Here is a 12,427-nt window from a genome sequence, read left to right as displayed (position 1 = left end):
GCGGGACGCCGCAGATGGGCTCGCACAGCAGCAGCGGCGGCGGCGGCGGCGCGGGGGGCGGGCGGGAGGCGGGGGGGCCGCGGCGGCCCCGGGGCCGGCAGCCGCCGCCGCCCCCCCCCGCCGAGGAGCGGGAGAACGAGGAGGAGGAGGAGGAGGAGGAGGACGAGGAAGGAGACATCGACCTGGTGCAAGTGGTGGCCTACCTCCTGCGCAGGTAGGCGCCCCCGGCGGGTGCCCCGGGGCATCGTGGGATACGGGGGTGAGGGGGGGAATGTCCCAGGGCATTGTGGGAGACTGGGGGGGGGAATTGGGGGCGGCCCCAGGGGATTGTGGGAAGGGGGGGGACCCCCAGGGCGCCGCGGGGGGCGGGGGGGGGGAGGACGAGGGGGGCGGCTCTGCTCGTCCCCGAATGTCCCCTAACGCCCCCCCTCTGTCCCCCCCCCCACCGTCGCACAGCCGGCGGGTGCGGCTGGTGCAAGACCCGCAGGCGGCGCGGGACCTCTCCGACGACGAGGAGGAGGATGAGGAGGAAGACGAGGAAGACGCCGAGAGCGCTTGGGAGGGCCGCCCGGGCGACCGCTACGTCCCGCCAGGTAAGCCGGACGCCTGGGCCCCTTGGCATGCGGCGGTGGGGGGGGGGGTGGGAGCAGGGGGGGCAGCGTCTCCCCCCACCCACCCACCCGCCCGCCCGCCGCCGCCGTTAACGGAGCGCTGGCAGCGGGCGCCGGCCCGGACCCGCGGGCGCTGGACGGCCACGAGCTGAAGGCGCAGCTGCAGCTGGCCGAGGGGCGCGTGGGGCCGGGGCCCACGGAGCAGAGCTTCCCCCGGCTCCTGCGGCAGGTAGGGAGCTGGGGGGGGGGGCCGGGAGGGGGGGGGAGGAGGGTCGCGCCCGGACGCCTGGGCCCCTCACGGCGCCCTCTCGCCTCTCGCAGCGGGAATGGGGCCGGTGTCGCAACGGCAGCTTCTCCTGCGGGGAGAAATCCCGCGTCAGCTCGCAGTGAGTAACCGCGGGGTGACGGGGTCGGTTGGGGGGGGACGCGCGGCGGTTGGCCTTGCTCCGCTTGACGCCCCCCCCCCCCCCACTCGGCTACAGCTTCCTGCCCAACCACGTGAGCTTCGCCGAGTGTTACGCGCAGAAAGCCTTCTGCGGCGTCTACTCCGACGACGGCAAGCTGTTCGTGTCCGCCTGCCAGGGTGAGCGGGGCGGCGACCCGCGGGAGGGGGCGGGGGGGGGGGGTCTGTACAGGCGCTGACGGCTGTGCCCCGCCGCAGACCACACGCTGCGGCTGTACGAGTGCCGGGGCGACGAGCTGCGGCTGTTGCGGGCGGCGCGGGGCCGCGACGTGGGCTGGAGCATCCTGGACGTGGCCTTCAGCCCCGACGCCACCCAGTGCCTCTACTCCAGCTGGTCCAACTACAGTGAGTCGGGGTGGGGGGGGGGAGCTTGGGGGGCGGGGCTTGGGCCAGGGGGCGGGGCCTGAAGCCTGGGGGCGGGGCCTGAAGCCTGGGGGTGGGGCTTGAACCCCTTGCCAGGACCTAATGCAGTACTTGCTAGTCGAGCAAGTGGGTTGGGGGTGGGATATGAGCCTGGGGGGTGGGGTTGAGCCTGGGGGTGTGGCTTAGTGTCAGGGGGTGTGGCTTGGGGCGGGGTCTGGCCTATGGGGTGGAGCCTGAGTCCCTCAGCAGCACCCAGCTTCTCTTCTGTCCTAGTCTGGCTGCAGGGAGTGAGCTTGGGGGGCGGGGCCTGAGCTCAGGGGGTGGGGCCTGATCCCAAGGGAGGTGGGGCCAGGCTGTGGGGGTGTGGCCTGAGCCAGGGGGTGGGGCTGGGGGAAGCCCCCCCACCCCCGGCAGGGCTAGCTGTGGGGGGGGGGGAACAGGAGTGGGGCCTGTGAGGCTCCTCCTCCCAGGGGGTGTGGCTGATGTGGCCCCTCCCCCTCTGCCTGTGACCCCGCCCAGTCCACGTGTATGACATCTACGGGGACGGGGACAACCACACCGCCCTGGATCTCAGGTGGGGCTGGGGGCAGGTTGGGGGGGCGCTATGGGGCGGATAGGGGGGGCCAATGGGTCAGGTTAGGGGCTGCATGGGGCAGGTTAGGGGCTCTATAGGGCACATTAGGGGTCTGTGGGGCAGGTTGGGGGCTCTGTGGGGCAGCTGGGGGGTCTGTGGGGCAGGTTGGGGGCTCTATGGGGCAGCTAGGGGGTCTGTGGGGCAGGTTGGGGGCTCTGTGGGGCAGCTGGGGGGTCTGTGGGGCAGGTTAGGGGCTCTATGGGGCAGCTAGGGGGTCTGTGGGGCAGGTTGGGGGCTCTGTGGGGCAGCTGGGGGGTCTGTGGGGCAGGTTAGGGGCTCTATGGGGCAGCTAGGGGGTCTGTGGGGCAGGTTGGGGGCTCTGTGGGGCAGCTGGGGGGTCTGTGGGGCAGGTTGGGGGCTCTATGGGGCAGCTGGGGGGTCTGTGGGGCAGGTTAGGGGCTCTATGGGGCAGTTAGGGGGTCTGTGGGGCAGGTTAGGGGCTCTATGGGGCAGTTAGGGGGTCTGTGGGGCAGGTTAGGGGCTCTATGGGGCAGCTGGGGGGGTCTGTGGGGCAGGTTAGGGGCTCTATGGGGCAGCTGGGGGGTCTGTGGGGCAGGTTAGGGGCTCTATGGGGCAGCTGGGGTGCTGTGGGGCGGCACGGCGGGCGCTGTGGGGCGGCGCCGTGGGTCACGGGGGGCCGCGGGGCGCAGGCCGGAGGAGCGGCGCTTCGCCGCGTTCTCGCTGGCGGTGGCGGCCGACGGGCGGGAGGGGCCGGGGGGCGGAGCCGTGGGGGGCCGGCGGGCCGCCGTGGGTCGGCGCCGTGGGTCACGGGGGGCCGCGGGGCGCAGGCCGGAGGAGCGGCGCTTCGCCGTGTTCTCGCTGGCGGTGGCGGCCGACGGGCGGGAGGGGCCGGGGGGCGGAGCCGTGGGGGGCCGGCGGGCCGCCGTGGGGCGGCGCCGTGGGTCACGGGGGGCCGCGTGGCGCAGGCCGGAGGAGCGGCGCTTCGCCGCGTTCTCGCTGGCGGTGGCGGCCGACGGGCGGGAGGGGCCGGGGGGCGGAGCCGTGGGGGGCCGGCGGGCCGCCGTGGGGCGGCGCCGTGGGTCACGGGGGGCCGTGGGGTGCAGGCCGGAGGAGCGGCGCTTCGCCGTGTTCTCGCTGGCGGTGGCGGCCGACGGGCGGGAGGTGCTGGGCGGCGCCAACGACGGCTGCCTCTACCTGTACGACCGCGTGGCCCAGCGCCGCACCCTCCAGGTGAGCCCCGCGGCCCCCTGGGAGCGGGCCGGGGGGGCCCCGGGGCCTCATGGGAGCTGGGCGGGACCCCAGGGCGTCATGGGAGCTTGGTGGGACCCCACGTTCTCATGGGAGCTTGGTGGGAGCTCAAGGTGTCGTGGCGGGACCCCAAAGCGTGGTGAGATGTTGGTGGGACCCCAGGGCCTCGTGGGAGGTTGGTGGGACCCCAGAGCAGCATGGGAGGTTGGTGGGACCTCAAGGTCTCCTGGGAGCTCGGTGGGATCCTAAGGTGTCATGGTAGGTTGATGGGACGCTAAAGCGTGATGAGATGTTGGTGGGACCCCAGAGCATCATGGGAGGTTGGTGGGACCCTAGGGCGTCATGGGAGATTGGTGGGATCCCAAGGAGTCATGGTAGGTTGGTGGGACCCTAAAGTGTGGTGAGATGTTGGTTTGGTGGGACCCCAGGGGCTCATGGGAGGTTGGTGGGACCCCTAAAGTGTGGTGAGATCTTGGTAGGACAGTAGAGCATCATGGGAGGTTGGTGGGGTTCCAAAGTGTGGTGAGATGTTAGTGGGACCCCAGGGCGTCATGGGAGCTTGGTGGGACCGCAAGGTCTCATGGGAGCCTGGTGAGACCCCAAAGCATGGTGGGAGGTTGGGGGGACCCTAAGGGCTCATGGGAGGTTGGTGGGACCCCAGGGTTTCATAGGAGGTTGGTGGCATCCTAGAGCACCGTGGGAGGTTGGTGGGACCCCAAGGCCTCGTGGGGGCTTGGTGGAACCCCATGGTCTCATGGGAGGTTGGTGGGATGCCAGGGTCTCCTGGGAGGTTGGTGGGACCCTAGGGCATCATGGGAGATTGGCAGGACCCTAGGGTGTCATTGGAGCTTGGTGGGCCCCCAAGGCCTCGTGGGAGGTTGGTGGAACCCCAAGGTCTCGTGGGAGGTTGGTGGGAACTCCAGGTCTTTGTGGGAGGTTGGTGGGATGCCAGGGTCTCCTGGGAGGTTGGTGGGACCCTAGGGCATCATGGGAGATTGGCAGGACCCTAGGGTGTCATTGGAGCTTGGTGGGCCCCCAAGGCCTCGTGGGAGGTTGGTGGGCCCCCAAGGCCTCGTGGGAGGTTGGTGGGAACTCCAGGTCTTTGTGGGAGGTTGGTGGGATGCCAGGGTCTCCTGGGAGCTTGGTGGGATCCCAAGGTGTCATGGTAGGTTGGTGGGACCCTAAAGCGTGGTGAGATGTTGGTGAGACCCCAGGGCCTCATGGGAGGTTGATGGGACCCTAGGGCGTCATGGGAGATTGGCGGGACCCTAGGGTGTCATTGGAGCTTGGTGGGCCCCCAAGGCCTCGTGGGAGGTTGGTGGAACCCCAAGGTCTCCTGGGAGGTTGGTGGGAACTCCAGGTCTTTGTGGGAGGTTGGTGGGATGCCAGGGTCTCCTGGGAGCTTGGTGGGATCCCAAGGTGTCATGGTAGGTTGGTGGGACCCTAAAGCGTGGTGAGATGTTGGTGAGACGCCAGGGCCTCATGGGAGGTTGGTGGGACCCTAGGGCATCATGGGAGATTGGTGGGACCCTAGGGTGTCATTGGAGCTTGGTGGGCCCCCAAGGCCTCGTGGGAGGTTGGGGCGACCCCGAAGCGCGGTGGGAGCTTGGCGGCACCCCGGGGGCGATGGCGGGCGGCTGCCGCAGGCCCGGTGCATGCTGGGAGCGGCCCCGTCCCCCCGCGCAGGTGGCGGCGCACGAGGACGACGTGAACGCGGTGGCGCTGGGCGACGCCGGGGGGCAGCTGCTGCTGTCGGGGGGCGACGACGCCGTGTGCCGGGCCTGGGACCGGCGCTGCCTGCACGAGGGGCGGCCCCGGCCCGTGGGGCTGCTGGCCGGCCACCGCGACGGCGTCACCTTCCTGCACGCCCGCGTGAGTGTCCGTGTCCCCCCCCGGCACTGGGAGCACTGGGAGGGGGTGCTGGGAGCACTGGGAGCGATAGTAGCAGTACTAGGGGAATACTGGGAGGAGCGCAGGAAGCACTGGGTACACTGGAAGGGCTGGGGGGAGCACTGGGAGGAGCAGTGGGAGGGGTAGGGGGAGCCCTGGGAGTACTGGGGGGTACTGGGAGGGGCACAGGAAGCACTGGGGGAAGCACTGGAAGGACTAGGGGCACTAGGGGGAGCACTGGGAGCATAGGAAGGGTACTGGGAGCACTGGGAGGGGCAGGGGGAGCACTAGGAGTACTGGGGGAGCACTGGGAACACTGGGAGGAGCACTGGGAGGGGCAGGGGGAGCACTGGGAGTACTGGGGGGGTACTGGGAGGGGCACAGGGAGCACTGGGGGGAAGCACTGAGTACACTGGGAGGACTGGGGGGAGCACTGGGAACACTGGGAGGGGCAGGGGGAGCACTGGGAGTACTGGGGGGGTACTGGGAGGGGCACAGGGAGCACGGGGGGAAGCACTGAGTACACTGGAAGGACTGGGGGGCGCTGGGGGGAGCACTGGGGGGGCACTGGGAGAGGCAGGGGGAGCACTGGGAGTACTGGGGGGGTACTGGGAGGGGCACTGGGAACACTGGAAGGACTGAGGGGGCACTGGAAGCACTGGGGGGAACAGTAGGAGGGGCACTGGGGGGGCACTGGGAGCACTGGGAGGAGCTCTGGGAGCACTGGGGGAGGGACTGGGAGAACTGGGGGGGCACTGGGAGCACTGGAACGACTGGGGGTGCTGGGAGGGGTACTGGGAGCGCTGGGGGGAGCACGAGGAGGACTGGGGGGAGCGCTGGGGGCACTGGGGGGGCACTGGGAGCACTGGGAGGGAGCGCTAGGGGCACTGGGGGGGCACTGGGAGGGCACTGGGAGCCGCCCCCCGCCCTTGCAGCGCAGTGCAGGCAGCCGGTCTGGGGGAGCCCCCTTCGGCCCCGCCCCCTCCCCTTCGGCCCCGCCCCCTGCCCCTTCGGCCCCGCCCTTAGCCCCGCCCCCTCTTCCCCCGCAGGGCGACGGGCGCTACCTGGTCTCCAACTCCAAGGACCAGACGGCCAAACTGTGGGACCTGCGGCGGCCGGCCGGGCCGGGGGGGCTGGCGGCCGCCCGCCGCGCCGTGGCCCGCCAGAGCTGGGACTACCGCTGGCAGCGGGCCCCCCGCCACGGTGAGCGCCCCCGAAACCGCCGAAACCCCCCCCGAAACCGCCGAAACCCCCCTCTGAAACCGCCGAACCCCCCTGAAACCACCAAAACCCCCCTCTGAAACCGCCGAACCCCCCCCGAAACCGCCGAACCCCCCCCTGAAACCACCAAACCCCCCTCTGAAACCGCCGAACCCCCCCGAAACCGCCGAACCCCCCCGAAACCGCCAAACCCCCCCGAAACCGCCGAAACCCCCCCGAAACCGCCAACCCCCCCCCGAAACCACCAAAACCCCCCTCCGAAACTGCCAAACCCCCCCCGAAACCACCAAACCCCCCCTCTGAAACCGCCAACCCCCCCAAAACCGCCGACCCCCCCCCGGAACCACCAAAAGCCTCCTGAAACTGCCAAAACCCCCCTCGAAACCGCCAACCCCCCCCCAAAACCGCCAAAACCCCGCTCTGAAACCGCCAACCCCCCTCAAAACCGCCGAACCCCCCCGAAACCACCAACCCCCCCCGAAACTGCCAACCCCCCCGAAACCACCAAACCCCCCCCAAAACTGCCAACCCCCCCCCGAAACCACCAAAACCCCTCCCAAAACCGCCGAACTCCCCCCAAAACTGCCAAAACCCCTCCCCCGAAGCCGCCGAGGCGCAGCAGGGCGCTAGGACCCCGCAGTCCAAAACTGCCCTTGAAACCGGCCCAAAACTGCCCCCGAACTGCCCCCAATCACCCCGAAACTGCCCCCAACCTGCCTTGAAACTGCTGCTGAAACCACCCCGAGCTGCCCCAAAACGGCCCTGAACCCCCAAAGCTGCCCCGAATTGCCCCAAAACCGCTCCCAAACTACCCCGAAACCACCCTCAAAACTGCCCCGAATGCCCAAAACTGCCCCCTAAAGTGCGCCAAACCCCTGAAATTGCCCCAAAACTGCTCCTGAAATTGGTCCTGAACTGCCCCAAAACTGCCCTGAAACCGCCCCTGAGCCGCCCCCGACCACCCTGAAACTGCCCCAAACTGCCCTGAAACTGCCCCAAACCCCCCAAACCGCCCTCAACTACCCCAAAACTGCCCTGAAACCGCCCCCAAACCACCCTGCAACCAGATCTCGAAACTGCCCTGAAACCCCCCAAAACCGCCCCCGAAACCACCCCCGAACCGCCCCGAACCCCGGCGGAGGGCGAGGGGGGCGCTAGGACCCCGCGGAGCCCCTCGGAGGGGGGGGGGCGGTGCTGCGGTGATTGACACCGCCCAGGGGGCGGGGCCGTAGCGGGGTGACTGACAGCTGCCGCCCGAGGGGGCGGGGCCACGGGGAGATGATTGACAGCTGGGCAGGGCCAGCAGTGCCAGTGCAGCCGGTTTGGGGGGGGGGGGGAGGCGGTCGCGGTGGGAGGGGGCGTGGCCAGAGCTGCTGACGCTGCCGGTGGGGGCGGGGCCTCGTTGCAGCCTGGGGGGCGGGCCCGTTGCCGGGCGACAGCTCGCTGATGACGTACCGGGGCCACGGGGTGTTGCACACCCTCATCCGCTGCCGCCTGTCCCCCCCCCGCGGCGCCGGCGGCCGCTTCCTGGGCACCGGCTGCGCCTCCGGCGCCGTCCTGGGTACCGCGGGGGGCGGGGCTACCGGCGGGGGGCGGGGCTACCGGGTGGGGGGCGGGGCTACCGGGCGGGGGGCGGGGACACCGGGCGGGGGGGGCGGGGATGAGCAGGGAGGAGGCGGGGACATGGGGCAGGGATGGGAGGGGGGTGGGGCCATAGGGGAAGGGGCGGGGCCGGGAGGGGCGGGGCAAGATGGGGGTGGGGCGGGGCCATGGGGTAGGGTGAGAAGGGAGGGGGTGGGGCTATAAGGGAGGGGGCGGGGATGAGAAGGGGCGGGGCCTTAGGGGAGGGAGTGGGGGGGAGGGGAGAGTGCGGGGCATGATGGGGAGGGGTGGGGGGAAAGGGGGCGGGGCTATAAGGGAGGGGGCAGGGACATGGGGCAGGGATGAGAAGGGGCGGGGCCAGGAGGGGGGGGGCTGTGGGGGAGGAGGGAGTCCGAGGGGCGGGGCTTAAGCTTGGGGGAGGGGCTTCAGCTTGGGGGCGGGGCTTATCTGCAGTAGGTGGGGTGCTGAGCTGGGGGGTGGGGCTTGGTTGGTGGGGGTCTGGGCGTGGGGGGTGGGGCTTAACCCTGGCTGGGAGGGGGAGGGGGCGGGGCCAGAGCTGACCCCGCCCCTCCCCAGTGTACGACGTGCTGACGGGGCGAGTGGCGCGGCGGCTGGCCAATCACGGCGCCTGCGTCCGGGACGTCTGCTGGCACCCCGACGGCCACACCCTGGCCAGCACCTCGGTGGGCGGGGCTTGCCGGGGGTGGGGCTCCCTGTGGGGCTGGGGGTGGAGCTATGGAGGGATCTATGGAGTGGGGGGGGTCTGTGGGGTGGGGGGGGTCCCTATGGGGTTAAGGGGGGGGATCTATGGGGCCGGGGGGGATCTATGGGGCAAAGAAGTCCTATGGGGCAGGGAAGGATCTATGGGGGGGGTCTCTATGGGGCTGAAGGGGGATCTATGGGGTGGGGAGATCTATGGGGTGGGGGACCATATGGGGCTGGGGGGGGTCCCTGTGGGGCTGAAGGGGGATCTACGGGGCTGGGGGGGCTCTATGGGGCCAAGGGGAGCCTATGGGGCTGGAGGAGTCTCTTTGGGGCCAAGGAGTCCTATGGGGCAGGGAGGGATCTGTGGGGTGGGGGGGTCCCTAAGGGGCTGAAGATCTGTGGGGTTGGGGGGGCTCCATGGGGCCAAGGGGTTCCTGTGGGGCTGGGGGGGGGGTCTGTGGGGCTGAGAGGAGCCCTATGGGGCCAAAGGCTCCCAATGGGGCGGGGGAAATCTATGGGGCTGCAAGGGATCTATGGGGCTGGGGGGGGAGAATCTCTGGGGACAAGGGGACCCTGTGGGGCTGGGGGGCATCTGTAGGGTCTGGGGAGGCCTATGGGGGCTCCCTATGGGGCTGGGGGCTCCCTATGGGGCTCCCCCCCGGCGCCGTGGGGCGCTGACCCCCGTGTTTCCCCCCCTCCCCGCAGTGGGACGGCAGCGTCCGGCTCTGGGACTACCGGGAGCCGCGCGACGACGACGACGGCGACAGCGGCGTCCCCCCAGGCTAGGCCCCGCCGTGGGGCGCCCCACGGCCCCCCAATAAAGCGCTGCCACTGCCGCCAGCCCGGCCTGCGTGTCCTCGGCCTCGCGTCACCCTCCCCCACCCCCACCCCAGGCCACCGCGGCCTCGTGGTGGCCCCAGGCCACCGTGACTCCATCCCATGTCGTTGTGGTGGCCCCAGACCACCGTGACTCCATCCCATGTCCCTCTGGGGCCACCGTGGCCTCGTGGTGGCCCCAGGCCACCATGACTCCATCCTACGTCATTGTGGTGGCCCCAGGCCACCGTGGCCCCGTGGTGGCCCTAGGGCACCGTGACTCCATCCCATGTCCCTCTGGGGCCACCATGGTCCTGTGGTGGCCCCAGGCCACCATGACTCCATCCCATGTCCTTGTGGTGGCCCCAGACCACCGTGACTCAATCCCATGTCCCTCTGGGGCCATCGTGGCCTCGTGGTGGCCCCAAGCCACCATGACTCCATCCCATGTCCTTGTGGTGGCCCCAGACCACCATGACTCCATCCCATGTCCACATGGTGGCCCCAGGCCACCTTGGCCCCGTGGTGGCCCCACGGCACCACGACTCCATCCCATGTCCTTGTGGTGGCCCCAGGCCACCGTGGCCCCGTGGTGGCCCCAGACCACCGTGACTCCATCCCATGTCCCTCTGGTGGCCCCAGGCCACCGTGGCCCCGTGGTGGCTCCAGGCCACCATGACTTCATCCCATGTCGCTCTGGTGGCCCCAAGCCACCGTGGCCCCTTGGTGGTCCCACAGCACCACGACTCCATCCCATGTCCCCATGGTGGCTCCAGGCCACCTTGGCCCCAGCCCATGTCCCCCTGAGGTCCCCCGTGTTCCCAGGCCACCATATGTCCTTCTCATGGCCCCTTGGTGGCCCCAGGTCACTTTGGCCCTGTCCCATGTCCCCTTGGTGGCCCTGGGCCACCGTGTCCCTGTCCCACAGTCCCTTGAGGTCCCCAAGGTCTCTGAGCCACCGTGTCCCCTTGGGGTCTCTCGGCCACCTTGGCTCTGTCCCATGTCCTCTTGGTGTCCTCAGGGTCCCTGGGCCACCATGTCACCACCCCGTGTCCCCTTGGTGTCTCCAGGCCACCTTGGCCTTGGCCCACATCCCATGTCCCCGGGCCACCCTGGTCCTGGCCTGTGTCTCCTCCTTTGGGTCCCCAGGCCACCATATCTCCTTGTGGCCTCTTGGGGTCCCCAGGTCACCTTGACCCCGTCCCACGTCCCCTTGGGGTCCCCAGGCCACCGTGTCCCCTTGGTGGCCCCAGGTCACCTTGACCCCGTCCCGCGTCCCCTTGGGGGCCCCAGGCCACCGTGTCCCCTTGGTGGCCCCAGGTCACCTTGACCCCGTCCCATGTCCCCTTGGGGTCCCCAGGCCACCGTGTCCCCTTGGTGGCCCCAGGTCACCTTGACCCCGTCCCGTGTCCCCTTGGGGTCCCCAGGCCACCGTGTCCCCTTGGTGGCCCCAGGTCACCTTGACCCCGTCCCGTGTCCCCTTGGGGTCCCCAGGCCACCGTGTCCCCTTGGTGGCCCCAGGTCACCTTGACCCCGTCCCGTGTCCCCTTGGGGTCCCCAGGCCACCGTGTCCCCTTGGTGGCCCCAGGTCACCTTGACCCCGTCCCGTGTCCCCTTGGGGTCCCCAGGCCACCGTGTCCCCTTGGTGGCCCCAGGTCACCTTGACCCCGTCCCGTGTCCCCTTGGGGTCCCCAGGCCACCGTGTCCCCTTGGTGGCCCCAGGTCACCTTGACCCCGTCCCACGTCCCCTTGGGGTCCCCAGGCCACCGTGTCCCCTTGGTGGCCCCAGGTCACCTTGACCCCGTCCCGTGTCCCCTTGGGGTCCCCAGGCCACCGTGTCCCCTTGGTGGCCCCAGGTCACCTTGACCCCGTCCCGTGTCCCCTTGGGGTCCCCAGGCCACCGTGTCCCCTTGGTGGCCCCAGGTCACCTTGACCCCGTCCCATGTCCCCTTGGGGTCCCTCAGCCACCGTGTCCCCTTGCCGTCCCCTCCGCCCACCCCGTGTCCCCAGCTCCGTCCTTGTCCCCGCGGCGTCCCCCCCCCCCGTGTCCCCTCCCCGCCTCGCTGTCCCCGGCCCGGCCCCGGCGCCGCCTCCCTCCCTCCCCCCCTCGGCCGGCAGCTGTCGCGGGGCCTCAGCGGGGAGGTGACGGTGACACCGCCACCGCCAGCGGGTCCGGGGCCACCGCCGCCGCCACCAGCAGCAGCTCCGAGGCCACCGCCAGCACCGCCGGGGCCACCACCACCACCGGGGCCACCAGCAGCGGGTCCAGGGCCACCACCGGCACCGGGGCCACCGCCAGCAGGTCCAGAGCCACCACCAGCACTACCGCCGGGGCCACCGCCACCACCGGGGCCACCGCCAGCAAGTCCAGAGCCACCACCAGCACCACCAGCAGGGCCACCACCAGCAGGTCCCGAGCCACCACCACCAGCACCAGGGCCACCACCACCACCACCAGCAGGTCCAGAACCACCACCAGCACCTCCACCACCACCGGGGCCACCACCAGCAGGTCCAGAGCCACCACCAGCACCACCACTGAGGCTACCAGCACCACCGGGCCCACCACCAGCAGCTCCAGAGCCACCACCAGCACCAGTAGGTCCAGAGCTACCACCACCACCTCTACCGGGGCCACCATCACCACCAGCAGGTCCGGGGCCACCACCAGCACCACTGCCCGGGCCACCACCATCACCAGCAGGTCCACAGCTACCACCAGCACCGCCACCGAGGCCACCAGCACCACCGGGGCCACCACCAGCAGGTCCGGGGCCACCACTAGGGCCACCACCGAGGCCACCACCACCACCAGGGCCACCACCACCACCACCACCACCAGCAGGTCCACAGCTACCACCAGCACCACCGGGGCCACCACTAGCAGGTCCGGGGCCACCACCAGCACCACTG

At 70.8% G+C, this 12,427-nt stretch overlaps 1 protein-coding gene across 1 annotated transcript; it reads left to right on the top strand.

Moving 5' to 3' along the window:
* On the top strand, nucleotides 1-11,440 carry DCAF11 (DDB1 and CUL4 associated factor 11). Its single transcript, XM_068921689.1, has 13 exons — nucleotides 1-214; nucleotides 457-593; nucleotides 719-840; nucleotides 933-997; nucleotides 1,094-1,194; nucleotides 1,273-1,419; nucleotides 1,957-2,011; nucleotides 3,136-3,262; nucleotides 4,967-5,152; nucleotides 6,220-6,373; nucleotides 7,800-7,952; nucleotides 8,570-8,676; nucleotides 9,404-11,440. The coding sequence occupies exons 1-13, from the start codon at nucleotides 15-17 to the stop codon at nucleotides 9,482-9,484; spliced, it is 1,635 nt and encodes a 544-aa protein (XP_068777790.1). The 5' UTR covers nucleotides 1-14; the 3' UTR covers nucleotides 9,485-11,440.
* Nucleotides 11,441-12,427: the final 987 nt, after the last annotated feature.

The sequence above is a fragment of the Struthio camelus genome, chromosome 29, assembly GCF_040807025.1.
Source record: "Struthio camelus isolate bStrCam1 chromosome 29, bStrCam1.hap1, whole genome shotgun sequence".
NCBI lineage: Eukaryota > Metazoa > Chordata > Aves > Struthioniformes > Struthionidae > Struthio > Struthio camelus.
This window is presented reverse-complemented; position numbering and strand designations above follow the sequence as displayed.

Excerpts from the sequence above, each read along its gene's own strand:
- DCAF11 (XM_068921689.1), top strand. The coding sequence starts at position 15 with ATGGGCTCGCACAGCAGCAGCGGCGGCGGCGGCGGCGCGGGGGGCGGG. Across the intron at positions 594-718 it reads CGACCGCTACGTCCCGCCAG|CGGGCGCCGGCCCGGACCCG; the intron begins GTAAGCCGGACG and ends GAGCGCTGGCAG. Across the intron at positions 5,153-6,219 it reads TCACCTTCCTGCACGCCCGC|GGCGACGGGCGCTACCTGGT; the intron begins GTGAGTGTCCGT and ends CTTCCCCCGCAG.